General features: G+C 42.5%; 2 protein-coding genes across 2 annotated transcripts in view; both read right to left on the bottom strand.

Annotated features, from left to right (window-relative positions):
* Positions 1–2,778: 2,778 nt before the first annotated feature.
* On the bottom strand, positions 2,779–4,283 carry h1-10 (H1.10 linker histone). Its single transcript, XM_069937433.1, has one exon. It carries the CDS (start codon positions 4,130–4,132, stop codon positions 3,629–3,631), a length of 504 nt encoding a protein of 167 aa, XP_069793534.1. The 5' UTR covers positions 4,133–4,283; the 3' UTR covers positions 2,779–3,628.
* An 8,897-nt stretch (positions 4,284–13,180) lies between these two features.
* LOC138763380 (ras-related protein Rab-7a) overlaps positions 13,181–16,808 on the bottom strand; it is a 47,452-nt gene continuing 43,824 nt past the window's right edge. The window contains exon 7 of the mRNA XM_069937432.1: positions 13,181–14,157. Coding sequence (XP_069793533.1) covers positions 14,062–14,157 — 96 coding nt within the window. The 3' untranslated portion in view covers positions 13,181–14,061. The remainder of the gene's footprint in view (positions 14,158–16,808) is intronic.

The following is a 16,808-nucleotide window of genomic DNA, read 5'->3' as shown; positions in this document are numbered from 1 at the left end:
TTGGTTGGCTTTTCCTACGTATTTGTGTTTTTTGTATCTATATAGGTTCTATGACTTTATTTTCAGTTAGGGGCAGGGGTGGGGAAGGGATGGGGGGGTGATAAAAACAGACTCTTTATGTCACTTTGGTGTTGAAGGTTGTATTGTATGTTTAAATTTATACGAGTCTTTAAAAATCAAAACTATTTTAAAAAATTTCCCATTCCCAACTCCCCCCTCCCAACACTCCCCCCAACTCCACACCCGAGTGGTGTTCCCCCCTACCATTCACTATGTTTTTCTTTTTTTGGTTTGTCTTTCCAAAATGCAACATTTCACACTTGTCTGCATTAAATTCCATCTGCTATTTTTCAGCCCATTATTTTCCAGCTGGTTCAGATCCCTCTGCAAGCTTTGAAAACCTTCCTCGCTGTCCACAAAAAATTTACCACATTATCATCCAGATAATTGATATAGATGGCAAACAAGTCATTCTGGCTGTTGGTCAGTTCCTCGGCAACTAAATGTGGAGCAAAGGAAGAAATGCAGGAAAGCTCGACCCTGCAGCTTCTGGGCGGGGAGCTGAGAGAATCATGAGAACCATTAGTTGGGTGGACAGTCAGAATCTTTTTCCCGGGGACATGCATTTGAGGTAGGTTATGATTAAAGATGTGAGGTGCAGGTATTTTTTTAATGAGTCGTGGGTGCCTGGAATGAGCTGCGGGGTAGTGGTGGAAGAATGTTTTATGGGGCTTGAACATGAAAGGATGCACAGATAGTTTGGACATCATGTTCAGCATCGACTTGTGGGCTGTGCTGTACTGTGTTTATTCACTTCAGTAAGAGGGACTAATTAAATGAAGACTGGAAATGAATGAGGCATAGGGAGGTGGACCAGTTAAATGAAGACTCCAAATGAATGAGGTGGACCAGTTAAATGAAGACTCCAAATGAATGAGGTGGACCAGTTAAATGAAGACTCCAAATGAATGAGGTGGACCAGTTAAATGAAGATTCCAAATGAATGAGGTGGACCAGTTAAATGAAGACTCCAAATGAATGAGGTGGACCAGTTAAATGAAGACTCCAAATGAATGAGGTGGACCAGTTAAATGAAGACTGCAAATGAATGAGGTGGACCAGTTAAATGAAGACTCCAAATGAATGAGGTGGACCAGTTAAATGAAGACTCCAAATGAATGAGGTGGACCAGTTAAATGAAGACTCCAAATGAATGAGGTGGACCAGTTAAATGAAGACTCCAAATGAATGAGGTGGACCAGTTAAATGAAGACTCCAAATGAATGAGGTGGACCAGTTAAATGAAGACTCCAAATGAATGAGGTGGACCAGTTAAATGAAGACTCCAAATGAATGAGGTGGACCAGTTAAATGAAGACTCCAAATGAATGAGGTGGACCAGTTAAATGAAGACTCCAAATGAATGAGGTGGACCAGTTAAATGAAGACTCCAAATGAATGAGGTGGACCAGTTAAATGAAGACTCCAGATGAATGAGGTGGACCAGTTAAATGAAGACTCCAAATGAATGAGGTGGACCAGTTAAATGAAGACTCCAAATGAATGAGGTGGACCAGTTAAATGAAGACTCCAAATGAATGAGGTGGACCAGTTAAATGAAGACTCCAAATGAATGAGGTGGACCAGTTAAATGAAGACTGCAAATGAATGAGGTGGACCAGTTAAATGAAGACTCCAAATGAATGAGGTGGACCAGTTAAATGAAGACTCTAAATGAATGAGGTGGACCAGTTAAATGAAGACTGCAAATGAATGAGGTGGACCAGTTAAATGAAGACTGCAAATGAATGAGGCGGACCAGTTAAATGAAGACTCCAAATGAATGAGGCGGACCAGTTAAATGAAGACTCCAAATGAATGAGGTGGACCAGTTAAATGAAGACTGCAAATGAATGAGGTGGACCAGTTAAATGAAGACTGCAAATGAATGAGGTGGACCAGTTAAATGAAGACTGCAAATGAATGAGGTGGACCAGTTAAATGAAGACTCCAAATGAATGAGGTGGACCAGTTAAATGAAGACTGCAAATGAATGAGGTGGACCAGTTAAATGAAGACTCCAAATGAATGAGGTGAACCAGTTAAATGAAGACTCCAAATGAATGAGGTGGACCAGTTAAATGAAGACTGCAAATGAATGAGGTGGACCAGTTAAATGAAGACTCCAAATGAATGAGGTGGACCAGTTAAATGAAGACTCCAAATGAATGAGGTGGACCAGTTAAATGAAGACTGCAAATGAATGAGGCGGACCAGTTAAATGAAGACTGCAAATGAATGAGGTGGACCAGTTAAATGAAGACTCCAAATGAATGAGGTGGACCAGTTAAATGAAGACTGCAAATGAATGAGGTAAAGGGATCTAGGTTACAGTTCAGGCAACATTACTGAGAGTTGGAGTTTAGAAACGGAGTACCGCCATCAGATGGAATGGTTGTCAACTTTTTTATTTAATAAAGGGTACACTACACTTGGAGACCAGTCTAAAAGATCCTCTTTAAATGATATATGAACTGGCCAACCCAGATCACCAAGTCTGTGAAAGGACTTTATTTGGGAACCAGCAATGCTCATGGCGACTCTGCCTTTGAGCAAAGCAAAAGGTGACGACGTTCCTGTTTTTTTGGGGGGTATTATTACACGACAATGAAAGAAACCTTTAACTGAACAGTTGGATGACCATGTATTTATTAGATGTGGTGCGTGAGGTAAATTCCTCACATTAAATCCATAAATTAAAACTCAATTAAACTCGACTTGTAGTTTCCGCGCCTTTGAAACATTTATTGAACTTTTCCAGTTGATTGCATGTTAACAGCGTGATCAAATCCACAGTTCCGACAGAAAGGTTTTACAAAAACAAAACTTCCAATACTTGTTCGTAAACATTTCAAGAGCTCCGCGGCTTCCAGAGAGGCCCGGGCGATGCAACCTTGCAAGGGGACGTGACCACAGGCCGACAGAGACCACATCGTACACCACCATGTATTGTTAAAGGTGCAGCCAGTGTTCAGAGGGGGAGGGGGAGAGTAAAACTCGCATTCGCCCCTTTCAGCTGCAGACTCGTTTTATTTTAATAGCCTGGCGCAGTTAGAAGGTGAACATATAAAATTAGTGAACGGTGGCCGCCAATCAAAGCCCAGATAACGTTCCCGCCTCGAATGTAGCAATCGGTGAAATCGTTACAGGGGCGGAAATCAGCAAATAGATCTTCTAACATATTTAATAAAATCAGCCCCATTCAGATAAAATACAAAAGTTGCAACTTGCATATTTTCTACTCCTCGCCCTCCCCCTGAAAAAAACAAATCAGTCGTCTTCATTTTAACAAATCAAAACTTTCCGTTAACAGATCAAAACATTAGACCGAAAATATCGTGATTAATGCCAAACAAAACCAATGCAAATGAAAACAAATGGACAAGCGAGAAACTGGCAAACAACCGGAGCGGAATGTCAATGGAGGTTGCAGAAACAAGTTTTCCCGCGTTCTCCGTTTAACCGGGTGATTTTACAGAATGAAACCTAACCGTTCTGAACAATGTCAAAAACAAAAAGTCAGATGTTATTAAAAAAAAACATTTTGCAAAAGGGACGGGCGAGGCCTTTAACGCTTCTTGGATTTGGATTTCTTCGACGCCTTGCCCTTCTTACTTTTGCTGGAAGACGCCGACTGGCTCCTGCTCTTCCTCGTCTCCGATTTCTTGCTGGACTTTTTGGCCGCCTTGCCCGAGGCTTTCTTCTTGTTCGCCTGGCCGCTCTCTCCCTTGGTGAGTTTGAAGGAACCGTTGGCGCCTCTGCCTTTCACCTGGTTCAGGGTGCCGTTGAGGACCAGTGCCCGCAGGGCGTAGCGCATGTAGATGCGCCCGCATTTCTTGTCGAACCAGGGTATCTTCCTGGCTTCCTTCAAGATCATGGCCAGCGACGAGCCGTTCCGATCGCCCAAACTGTGCAGGATCTCCACCAGCAACGCACTGTATTTGCCCGGCTGGTTTTTCCCTTTGCGGGATTTCTTCTTTTTGGACCCTGGTTTCTTGGGCGCACTCTCCTCCTCCTCCTCCTCTTCCTCCTCGTCCGGAGCAACAGGCAGTGATTCCACTTCTGCGGCCATCACTTTTCAACCAAAATGCAAACTAAATGTTAATTGCAAATATATATGTGTGTGTCCTGTTGCAAAACAAACGATTAGAGTTCAGCGGGAGCTATGCCGGGCCTGTTCTGCTCGTACCTTGCTGTTCACTGCCTGTCTGCTCAGTAAATCGCTGCAGCAGATGCTTATTTGAACGCTCGACGCGAGCGTAAATGAAAGCATCAACAACCTGGGCCAGATTCAGCTTTAACTTGTGCTTCTTTCATCGCCTTTCGTGCAGCTTCTACCCCGAACCCAGCCTTGGATTTTACCGGGAATGAGGCCGATTAATAGCCTGGGCTGTTTTTCACCAAATGCATAGGGTGGGAAGCGGATTTGGCAACGTTAACGCCAAAATAACCCCCAACTAACACCAGCTCCCCATGCACACCAAGCGTGCAGAGATGGGGGATGCCACTTCGAGTGGAGATTTAGAACCCGTCTGCGGGAAGCAACCTAATAAATGCAGCTCCCTAATTTAAAAGGGAGGGTGCATTGTCCAGTCGGGTCAAATTTACTCTCTTGGAATGTAAAACTTTATAATAAATTGCATTTTAATTTGTTGCAACTAACACAGCGCGCTCCCCCGCGCGGCCGCGAACGGGATGGCAGAGTTGATTCTTGAATCATAATTTCAGTCCAATCTGACAGCACAAAAATACAAAAGAACGGAAATCGCTCAGTCCACTCACCCACGAAGTCAGGCGCAGGCAACGCCGCAGAGAATCTGCAACAGAATGTGGCCACGTTAGTTGATATTTTGCGTCGCCAGCTCAAATTAAAACATCAAAAGGCAAATGATGAAAATGTGAAATAAAATAAAAAAGGGCAGGAAATGTTCAGACAGCAGGGGAGGGGAGTAGCGTCAATGTTTCGGGTCCGACACCTCGTCAGTAGCAAAAAGTAGCAAATCTGAAATAAAATCCGAACTTCTTGAAATTTTTCCGCCAGACCCCCTTCCTTTAAACCTCCTAGCTTTTCACCTTAAAAATTTGCCCTTGAGAGTAAAATACCATAAGGCTCGGAAATAGTCTCTTATCTACTCCATCGATGCCTCTCATAATTTTATACATCTCCATCATCTCAGCCTCCAGCATCCCGGGAGAACAATCCCAATCGCTACCCAGTGTCTACTGATAACTCACCACTCAATAGCTCACGCACAGCACCTCAGTCATCAAGCATAGGCCTAGACTGAAAATTATGCCTATCAATACTAATCCCACTTCCCTGCATTAATTCCACATCCCTCTGTGCCCTGATCATTTAAATGTCTGCCCAGATGTCACTTCCTGTGCCCTCCATAATGTTTGGGACAAAATTTATAATCAAATAATTCACATGTGATTAAAATGCACATTCCAGATTTTATCCAAGGTTATTTGCAAATGAAGGGAAAAAATGTCTGTCTCAAACATTATGGAGGGCATTGTATATATTGTTCCTTTTCCTTCCTCCACCTCAGCCTCCAGCAGCTTTCCAGATACCAATGACCCTTTTGTGTGAAGCATTTAGTCCTCAGATTCCCTTTATAGCTCCTTCTTTCCTTAAACATGTCCTTGATTTGTAGACACCCTACAATGAGTTATGTACCCTATCTACACCTCTCATTATTTTATAAATTTCTAAAGGTCATCTCTTGGGCTTCTTCACTCCAGGGAGAACAGACTCAGTCTGTCCAATCTCTCCTGATAACTCAAGCCTTCCAATCCAAGCAACATCCCAGTCAATCATTTCATCGCCCTCTCCTGTAGTGTGGTAACTAGAACTGTGCACAATTTTATGGATGCAGTTTAACTAATGGCTTGTACAGTTGGAGCATGGTGTCCCAGCTTCTGTATTCCATGCCCTTACTGAAGGCAAGCATGCCAAACACATTCTGTGTTGTCACTGTTAGGGAGCTATGCACCTTGACTCCAAGGCCTCGCTGTTCTACAATGCTCCCCAGGGCCCTACCATTCACAGTGGGTCCTGTCCTAGATTGTGCAAAGTTCATATTTATTGTCAGAGTACATACATGACATCACCTACAACTCTGAGATACTTTTTCCTGCACACCAGGCAGAATTTCAACTTGTCAGTAGCACAAAAGAACTGTACTCAAGAGAGAGAAATGTAAAAACAAGAAGGCAGAGCAAAAAAATTAATGAATTTAAAAAGAAAATAAATATTCAGTAATAAATAATGTAAAAAGTAAGAGTCCTTAAATGAGTCTCTGATTGAGTTTGTTGTTTGGGAGTCTGATGATGGAGGGGTTGCAATTGTGTATGAGTCCTGAGGCACCTATACCTCCTGATGACAGCAGCAAGAACAGAGCACGTCCTGGGTGGTGTGGATCCTTGCTGATTGCTGCTCTCTGACAGCAGCTGCTCTCCGATGGTAACATTCCATTTAGACTTTCTTGATGGTGGGGAGAGTTTTGCCTGTGATGTGACGGGCTGTGCCATGACCATTTGCAGGGCTTTCTGCTCAGAGATATTGGTGCCCGCATACCAGGCCATGATGCAGCCAGTCAACACACTTCCCACTACATAGTTGTAGAAGTTTGCCAAGGTTTTTGATGACATGCCAAACCTCTGCAAACTCCTGAGAAAGCAAAGGTGCAGATGTCATTTGTGCATTGAATCCAGGAATAATCCTCTGAAATAGTGACTCCCAGGAATTTAATTGTACTCATCCTCTCCACCCGATTCCATAATGATCACTGGATCGTACACTTCTGATTTTCCCCTCCTAAAGTCCACAATTAGCTCCTTGGTGACAATGAGTGTGAGGTTGTTGTTGGTACACCATTCAGTCAAGTTTTCAATCTCCCTCTTGTTGTCGATGGCATTACTGTCATATCGAGCCACACAGTCATGGGTGTAAATTGAATACAGCAGGGAGTTGGATTGCAGCATCTGATGCTCTGGTACTGGAGGAGATTGAGGAGATGTTCTTACCAATCCTCACTGATTTTGGACTTCCACATGAGGAAATCCAGGAACTAATTACACAAAGGGGTATTGAGGCTCAGCTCTTGGAGTTTGCTGATCAATTTTGAGGGGATGATGATGTTGAATGCTTAATGGTAGTCGATAAGGAGGATCCTGATGTACGTGTTTTATTTTGTTCAGATGTTCCAGGGTTTTGTGTAGAGCCAGTGAGATGGCATCTACCATAGACCTGTTGCTGAAATGGTATTGCCACTTCAACACCAGACTCTCAAAAGACCATCACTGTGGATGTGAGTGCCACTGGTTGGTAATCATTTAGACAGGTTACCACACTCTCCTTGGGCACAGGTACGATTGAGGCCTGTTTGAAACAAGTAGGTACCATGCCCTGCCAGAGTGAGATGCTAAAGATATCAGTGAATTTGCCAGTTGGTCAGCACAGGTTTTCAGTAGCCCGCATGTCATCCTCTGATACTGACAGTAGAGGATCATTGGGGACATGGGCTACACAGTGGTCAAATGGATTACCCAAAATAGATCACTTTATAATAATCTTAGTTAAATTCCATTCTTTTGATCAATTTCTCAATTGATTTCATACCTGTTGTAACCTCAGAATATTTTCTTCACTGTCCTCCAAACCATGAATCTGCAAATTTGCCATCTAAATTCTCATCCAAGTCATTAATGTACATAATAGGGGACCCAACACAGGCCTCCAGTCTGTATAATAACCCTCCCCTTCCACCTGCTGACCTCTTTCACTAACCAGTTTTGTATCTCATTGGTTCTTATCCTGGATTACATACAATCTAACCTACCACATGGAACCTTGTGAAGGCCTTGCTAAAGTCTATATAGAGAACATCTACTGCCCTGCCCTTGTCAATCCTTTTGGCCAAATTATTAGACATGATTTCCATGCACAAAAGTAATGCCAGTTATGCCTAATCAGACCAAACCTTTCCAAATCCAAATAAATCCTTCCAATAACTTTTCCACCACTGCTATGAGTCTCATCGGCCTGTAACTCCATGGTTTTTCCCTGCTGCCCTCTGTAAATAAATGCATATTAGCTACCCTCCTGTCTCCTAGAATCTCACCTTTGACTGTCCATGTGACAAATATCTATGCACATCTGGTCAGAATTCATCCATCCTTGTGCATTTCATCTTTTCTGACATGCTGATAAGCTTCAGGACATTACTGTTTTCTTCAGAACTCCTGAGCTTTCATATCCTTCTCCATGCTACATACAGGTGAAAGATATTCATTAGGACATTGCCCTTTTCCAGTGGCTCCACACATAGGTTACTAAAGCCATTTGCAACCTTTTTTTGGCTATGGCTCCCTTAGGACTCTGCTCAGTCTTTAGGCCCCCTTCCCTATGAAGCAGTCCAGTTTGTTAAGTTTCTTCCATACTTCTCTCCTACCAACTACATAAAAAAACAAATATTTTGATTTCAGTCCATGACCCCCCTTAAATGTGCTGTGGCACATACAGCCCCAGTTGAGAATGGCTGGGTTACCACACTAATACTTAAAGGGACCTGCTTGCTCCCGAGCTTCCAATTCACTCAAGATTTTCTTATTTTATCTGCCAAAGATACCTCATGTTCACCCTTATTAAATAGACTTCAATGGACTTGCATGATTGCAGTTGCCTATCCTTGATGTGCAGCTCCTTCTTCCTGACCTTCAATATCCATCATCAACAGTTCCCTACTCCTGTCACTCTAACAGCAACATTCTGGCCCTGAGCTCTGCCTTTCCCACTTGACAGATGTTCCTGATGAAGGAGGCATGTACTTGGAGGTGGAGGAGGTTGGGGATGTCCAAAATTAATGATGCTTCAGTATTCATAAGAGAAAAAGACCTCGTCAAGGTGAGGTCAGAAGAGAACAAGCTTGTATGCTGGATCATGAAGGAAGAAATGTTAGATATGGTCTAAATGGATTTTAGTAAAACATTTGATAAGGTCCCCCCAAGAGAGATTTGTTCAGAAAGCACAAGACATGGGAGCAATAGAACCTTGGATGCATGGGATTTTTTTAAAAATTGGCTTGGAGGTAGAAAGCAGAGGGTAGTAATGGATGATAGTATTCTGCCTGCAGGTCAGTGACTAGTGGAGTTCTGCAGGGATCTGTTCTTGGACCCCTACCCTTTGCATTTTGTTTTTATAAATGACCTAGAAGAGGCAGAAGGATAGGTCAGTAAGTTTGTGGATGTTACAACAGTTGGAGTTGTGGATGGTGGGTTGTCACAGGTTATAAAATGAAATAGACAGGATGCTGAGTTCAGTGGAAAAGTGGCAGATGGAGTTTGACCCAGACAAGTGTGAGATAGTGCATTTTGGAAGGACAAACCAAAAGGCCAAGAACAGGGTTAGTCAATTAAGAGTGTGGATGAACAGTGGGATCTTGGGGTCCAAATTCATACATCCCTCAAGTTTTCCGTGCAGGTTGATAGGATAGTTAAGGCGGCCTATGGGATGCTGGGCTTTATTACTAGGAGGATTGAGTTCAACTCTACAAATCTGTGGTGAGACCACACTTAAAGAGTATTGGTTTAGTTCTAGTCACCTCATTATAGGAAGGCTGTGGAAGCTATGGAGAGGTTGCAGAGGAGATTTAACAGGATGCTGCCCAAATTGTAAAATAAGTTTTATGAGGCAAGGTTTGCAAAGCTAGGACTTTTCTCTTTGGAGAATATAAGGATGAGGAGACAGAGGTCTACAAGATTATGAGACACAGGTAGGGTGGACAGCAGCACCTTTTTTCCCAGGGCAGGAATAGAAAACACCAGAGGACTTATGTACACATTAAAGTGAATGTGTAGCCATAAGTAACAAATTTTGTCCCTTTGTGACTGGACCTGCCCTACTGCTAAAAGATCAATTAAGTAATGATCAACTATTTCTACAACCCTATCATTCCAACCCCTATCTACAATCTCCTTATATTTGTTCCTCTAATTTGGGGAAACTATAGTCTAATCCTATTAAAAGGAACAGTTCTCAAAAAGACATTTTCCTCAATGTCAGCAGAACAAAGGAATAGGTTGACTTCAGGAAGCAGAGAGGATCACATTTCCTGGTCTGTATCAACAGAGCTAATACAGAGATGCTGGAGAGCTTCATTTTTCAATCTGTCCTGATCCAACTGGATTGATGTTATGGCTAAGAAAGTGCACTAACTCCTCTACTTTGAAGAGTAGAAGTTACCTGGGTGCATCACTGTGTGAGATGGGAACTGTTCCACCCGAGACCACAAGAAACCCAGAAGGTTTTGAACATGGTTCAGACCCTCACACACACTCTCATCCCCTCCATCAACTCAGTCTCCTACTCCCATCATTTCAGGAAAGCTTCCAACATATTAAATAACATGTTCCAGCTCAGTCACATCCTCTTCTCCCCCTCCTGTCAGGCAGAAAATGCACGAGCTTGAAAACAAATATCCAGATCCAAGGGCAGTGTCTTCTACACTTTTGAATGCCAGACTATTGAATGGACCCCTCCTCAGTAAAATTAGATTGTCTTCTCACTACTGCCACTGAACTTTTCTGTCACTCTATATGGATTTTGTTTTATTATTGTACTACCTGTTGGACTCAAGTCCAGGTTGACTTGCCTGGACAGCACATAACTTTTCTCCCTCCTCTCTCCCCCCCCCCCCCCCCCACACACTCAATTATATCTAGGTTGATGTGACAGTGAACAATTATTTCAATTCAAAAGTAATTCTTTTTTTTTCTGCACTGATGGCTTTACTGGATGATCCCCTTGGGATATCCTCTCCATGTTCTCCCTGGTCAATAGTCCAACTCCCCTACCTTCACCTGTAATGCTAGAGGTTTGGATACCCCATGACATTGAGCTGCTAATCCTGCTCATCTCTTGACCAGGTTTCCATAATATCACAATTCCATGTGCCATACATGCTCAGAGTTCCTCTGCCTCTCCTCAGACTTCCTGGATGACAGTCAATATTTAGCCTATTGAACTTGTGTGCTTTAACCTCTACATTTGCTTCATCTTTCACATCTGTGGAGAGAGAAACAGATCACAAGGTTGAAGATTCATTCTTGGAAGTCCTCTGGCAAAGCATCCTCAGCCTTTGTGTAGATCCTGCCTGATTAGCTTGGTTTCTGGGATTTTTTTGATGACATTTGTACGATATCCAGGGAGAGCTGGTCATTTGGAGAGAAAATGGATGGTGGTAGTAGGCAATAGAGGGTTGCCTTTCAGAATGGAAGCCTGTGACCAGTTGTGTGGCACAGGGATCAGTGCTGGGCCCACTGTTTGTCATCTATCCCAATTTTTTGCTATGGCTAGTAGGTTTGCAGATGGGTCATGAAGTTTGTGCAAGATGACAACATAATTCTAGATCAACTGGGAAAGTGGTCCACAGGATGGTGGGTGGAAATTAACTTTGGAACTTGAGAGCAGTGAATGGCAGGGTGTTGGAGTGTGAAAACTAGTACACACAGAGTCATTCAGTACAGAAACAGGCCCTTCATCCAAAACTTGCCTATAATGACCAAGTTGCTCACTTGAGCTAGCCCCATATCCCTCTAAACATTTCCTATCCCAAATATTTTTAAATCATTGCAATTGCCCCATCTCCTCTAGCACTGAGCCATGCACCCACCGCACACTGCGGACAAGTTTCCCCTTAGGATTCTTAAATCTAGGTTCTCTAGTTTTAGATTCACCTTCCTTGGGGAAAAGACTGACCATCCATCTTATTCATACCCCTCATATTTTTAAAAACCTCTACAAGGTCCCCCCTCAGCTCCAGAGAGAAAAGTGGCAGTCTATCCAGTCTCTTTACAACTCGAGCCCTCTAGTCCCAGTAACATCCTGGTTAATCTTTTCTGTCTGCTTTCCAGCTTAATGACATCCTTCCTATAGCTAGATCACCAGAACTACACACAATATTCCATGGTCTTACCAAGATCTTGTCCAGCTGAAACTCTACATCCCATCTCATGTACTCAACGCCCTGATAAAGGCATTGTACATACTGGATAAAAATTCTCACTCCCATAAAAACCCCAATGAAGTCAGGATATAAATGTCCTGATCCTACAGGCCTGTGGATAAGCAAGTCAAGTGCATTTCCAATTACTACTGCTATTTTTGGTAAAGCTTTACACAAGTTCTCTCACAGTTTCACTCATAACAACCCATGTGATTGTAAATCACCAGCAAAGCTTGTGATCCTCTTTAGCTTGAATTCACCGATATACCCCTGGGATTAGGAGCTGATGAGGGAGGAAATGGACTGATGCTCGCATTCCTCAGCCCACACATCTATGTGCAGCAAGGGTGGGGAGCAGGTGGGAATGAAGGCTCACCAATGAACATTCACTTTATCCTTCACAGCAGTGCCTAGTCTCCGACTTGCACTGGATCAAGTCCTTGCTCTGTGAAGGCCATGTGGGAGCAGGTGTGTAACAGCTACCCCACGTGAAAAGAAATCACACTTAGGTTCCACACTCCACTGCAGTGTGAAACTTGAGACCTGGGATATTCAGTCCCTTATGGATAATAACAATACTAGAAATAAGTGTCAGTCAGCCTGCTCTGCCATTCAGTAAGATCATGGCTGATCTGGACATGGACTCAGCTCTACTTATTAGTACATTCCCCATAATCCTCAATTCCTCCATCCTAAAAACCTGCCAAATACTTTCAATGAGGTAGCTTCTGCTACTTCCTTGTTCAACAAGATTGTTGGTACTGTTGTCACTAATTAGTGGCCATGTGCTTGATCTTTCACCCATAGCAGCCCAAATCCAAGTTATTCATACGGATTGTGAGGGGCAGACTGGGAAGAGTACCCATACCTTCCAAACTCCTGCCATAGTCTTAGCGCACAAAAATAGGCCCAGCCTGTCCACACTGAACAGCTTTACACAGGAGAGGCCTCAGGTTTATTTTTTTTGCCATGAAAGTAACACTCCATAGCAATGAAATGTCTAGGTCTGCACAATAAAATCTCTAAAGGAAATTGAATCAACCACCTTAGTGACCCAGCAAGCCAGCACCAAAATATTAAACAGTCAGCATTAAGGAACATGCACCAGATCACTCCTGCTCTATTTATTGGCAATATCCTCATGATTACAGAAATTTGTCCCATGTACGAGAATGTGAACCTTAGGAAAAAACATTTGTAAGCTATGAAGCAAGACCAGCAACTTTGGCAAGTTGTTCTAGTACCAGACATGCTGAGGGCATGTCTGTTCAGAAGTAACACTACTAATCTCATCCTTGGGAAGCTTTAAGTAAAACAAATGGACCCAACTTAATACTGATTTTCTGCACAAAGTACACAAGCACATTTCAAATCCATTTGAACAGAAAACCAAAATGCAGAGATTAAACAGCTCGGTCAATTGTAGTTGCAGAATATTGAACCAAAGTTACTTTCATTTGTTGAGTATTAACTGCCAATAAAAAAAACATGGAAAGGACTTCCAGGAATTGCAGGTGCCCATTTAGCATTTCACACCCCTTACTTTGAGATCAAGAGTTATTAATAGGTTTTAAAGTGGGCTCACTTAGTAAGCTGACAGGCATTATACAACACAAGTTAGGGAGCAGATAAGGAATGGGGTAAACAGAGTTTCAGGTAATCTCCAAGAACCATGTTCAAAAATGGGCTTCAGAGGATTTAGCAAGAACACTGGTCATTCCAGTTCTCACCTTACAGAACAGACTTAAAAATCATTTTACAGTACAAGTGTAAAACATGGGTCTTCATACAATAAACTTATGCTCAGTATACATTAGTTTTCCTTCCAATGTTACCAGTTATTATACATTAGATCTGCTAATTAGGTGCAGCTCTTCCTTGTGCACAGAGGCAGGATCCAAGATGCATGAAGGAATCTTGGTTTGTGGTCAAAGGGGAAGGACAGAATGAGGACTGGTGTCAAAGGCCTAGATTGGGGATTCTCTCTCCCTCAGCAGCTGCAGCTTTCCCCTGTAGTCTTTGCCCGGTCGTTCTTGTCTAGTTTGATTGGCTCTGGGAATTCATTGTAGAGTTCCACTTCTGTTTCCTAGAGAAAAAGACAGTTTTATCTCTGCCCACAAACATACAAAGCAACTTACAATTTAGTACAAGTGCTGTCAGTGCATGATTGACAAATTAGCAGATATGTATGGGCAAGACGCTCATGCAGTAGAGGAGGAGCTAACAAAATTATCGCATTAACTGAGCTGTTCGAGATACTGCCAGGAAAGTTGGTATGGCTGTGGTAGAGTCAGAAACTAGCTGTACATAATCCAAGCTCAAAGTGGAAATGAGAAAATGCAAGCCTAATGTAATGTGGAAGTTCAGTAGAGAAGACCAGCAGGGACAAGTTAGGAAGATACGACAAGGCAGTAAACTCTGGGTGTTGATTTGTACATGGGACTGGGATATTAAAGCCATAACAAACATGGTGAGGGAGGGGCAGGACTGGTAGCTTCATGTTCTGATGTAGATGCTACAGGTGTGATGGAGATTGAGGCAAGAGTGGAGAATTTCATTTTTGATTAGAGGGGAAAATCACAGCAATGCTTTGAGAATACATTCTAGGGTACTGTCCAGCAAGGCCATAGGTGGAACTTAAAACAAGGGGATACATTATAGAACCCCTTTGCAATGGTTAGTAGCAATTTGAGGAACAAATTTCAGGAGATCACAGTTTATCCCTCTCATTGACTGGAACTACCATTTTGCAAAGGACTTGAATAGGCTGGAAATTCTTAAGTATATCCAAAAAAGTTTCCTGAAACAATAGAGGGCCCTATTAAAGGCAGGACAAGAATGGTCCTCCTGGTAGGACGAAAGATGGGGAAAGTGACTGCAGTGTTAGAGGGGGAGTACTTTTGGGACAAGTGACCATAATTCTGATGGTGACTAATGTGCATTTAATGACTGCAATGTCAACTACAGGAAAGAGATTCTGAGGGACAATATCTACTAGCATTTAGATAGGCAAGGACTGATTAGGTAAAGTTCACATGGCTTTGTGTGGGAAAGTTGCAATTTTTTTTGAAAGCGCAATCACAAGGATGGATTTCAGCAGGGGCTCTAACAAGGGGCACATGAATTTCAGCATGGCCTCTGACAAGGGGCACACGGTAGGCTGGTCTGAAAGGTTAGAGAATGGGATCCAGAATACACAAGCCAATTGAATTGATGGTATGAGAGAGGGTGACAGAGTTTTTCTAATTGGAGGCCTGTGACCAGTGGTGCGCTGCAGAGATCATTGGTGGATCAACTGTGGTTTGTTATCTAGATTAATGATATGGAATATGATGCAGTTAACATTGTTTGTAAGCTTGCACATGATACCAACATTGATGGTATAGTGGACAGTCACAATTACAACAGCATCTAGGACATGTAGAACATGGGCAAAGGTAGATTATAATTCAGCTCTGATAAGGTTGCAGTAGAGCTAGAGAGAGTAGACCTAGGGATATAGATATGTAGTTGCCCATAAGTGGCAAAGGAGTAGACAGGGCAGTGAAGGCATTTAGCACACTCAAATAGAGTAAAGTACATAATTGAGACAATGTTACAGCTATACAAAATATTGGTGGTATTGCAGTTTGGTTTCCCAATTATAGAAAATGCTATTTAACTGGAAAATGTGCAGGGAAGTTTGAGAATGTTATAGGATTGGAGGGTTTGAATTACAAGGAGAAACTGGGTCTTTTCTTCCTGAAGTGGAATCTTTCAAGGTATACAAAATGAGGCATAGACCAGGTATATCTAATTTAATTTAGTTTATTTTCCACAAAATATCTCATACAGCAAAAAGAGCCTTCTGTGAAGAGACTAATGTTCAGCCAGTCACACAAAGAGCACAATTCTTCCTCAAGTAGGAGAGTCTAGAGGACATACTTTTAAGGCAGGATAGATTTGAAAGGGACTTGATGGGCATCTTTTTAGAGGGTTGGTGATAATGTGGCCTGAGCTGCCAGAGGTAGTAGAGGTGGGTATAATTACAAGGCTGAAAAGTCTTTTGGACAGGTACATAGAAAGGTTTAGACCAGGGGTGTCAAACTCAAATTCACGGAGGGCCAAAATTAAAAACTTGGACTAAGTCGAGGGCCGAACTAAATATTTATTGAAAATTTTCAACAACATCTGCATGTTTTCTCTTCTTTCAACATATGTAATGTTAAACTTTTTCTTATTAAAATAAATGTTTAATAATAGTTTTGGATAAACTCTTTCCAGAAGCATTAACAAATGAGAAATAAAATATTCAATAAATAATATTTCTCTATAGAGGATTTGTCAAATGTTGCTAGTGTGCTGTCGAATAGTAAACTCTGAGGGCTATTGAGAATGTGGGAGAATAACATGATTCCTGAAACAATCAAATGGGTGACTGATTGTGGGCATGAACTCTAGCAGGGTTATTTGCCATGCCCTTTTTCCATTGGTACAGATATCCTTTGATTTTCACACTTTTCAAGTTTTATGCCTAATGAGCTTGTATCCAGGTGCAGGACCATTTTTAACCAGGAATATATTTATCACTGTGACATGAAACTATTGGAAGATCGTTTTATCCTGAGATTAAAGTTCATAATACTTACTCAGGCCTGTGTGCGGGAGGGCGGGGTTTGCGGGTGATCGGGTTGGACAACGACAGTGCGGGGGCATCGGCTCTCGCTGCAGGGCGGCAACTTGGCAGATCAGCGGCCC

The sequence above is a fragment of the Narcine bancroftii genome, chromosome 5 (assembly GCF_036971445.1).
Source record: "Narcine bancroftii isolate sNarBan1 chromosome 5, sNarBan1.hap1, whole genome shotgun sequence".
Classification (NCBI taxonomy): domain Eukaryota; kingdom Metazoa; phylum Chordata; class Chondrichthyes; order Torpediniformes; family Narcinidae; genus Narcine; species Narcine bancroftii.
This window is presented reverse-complemented; position numbering and strand designations above follow the sequence as displayed.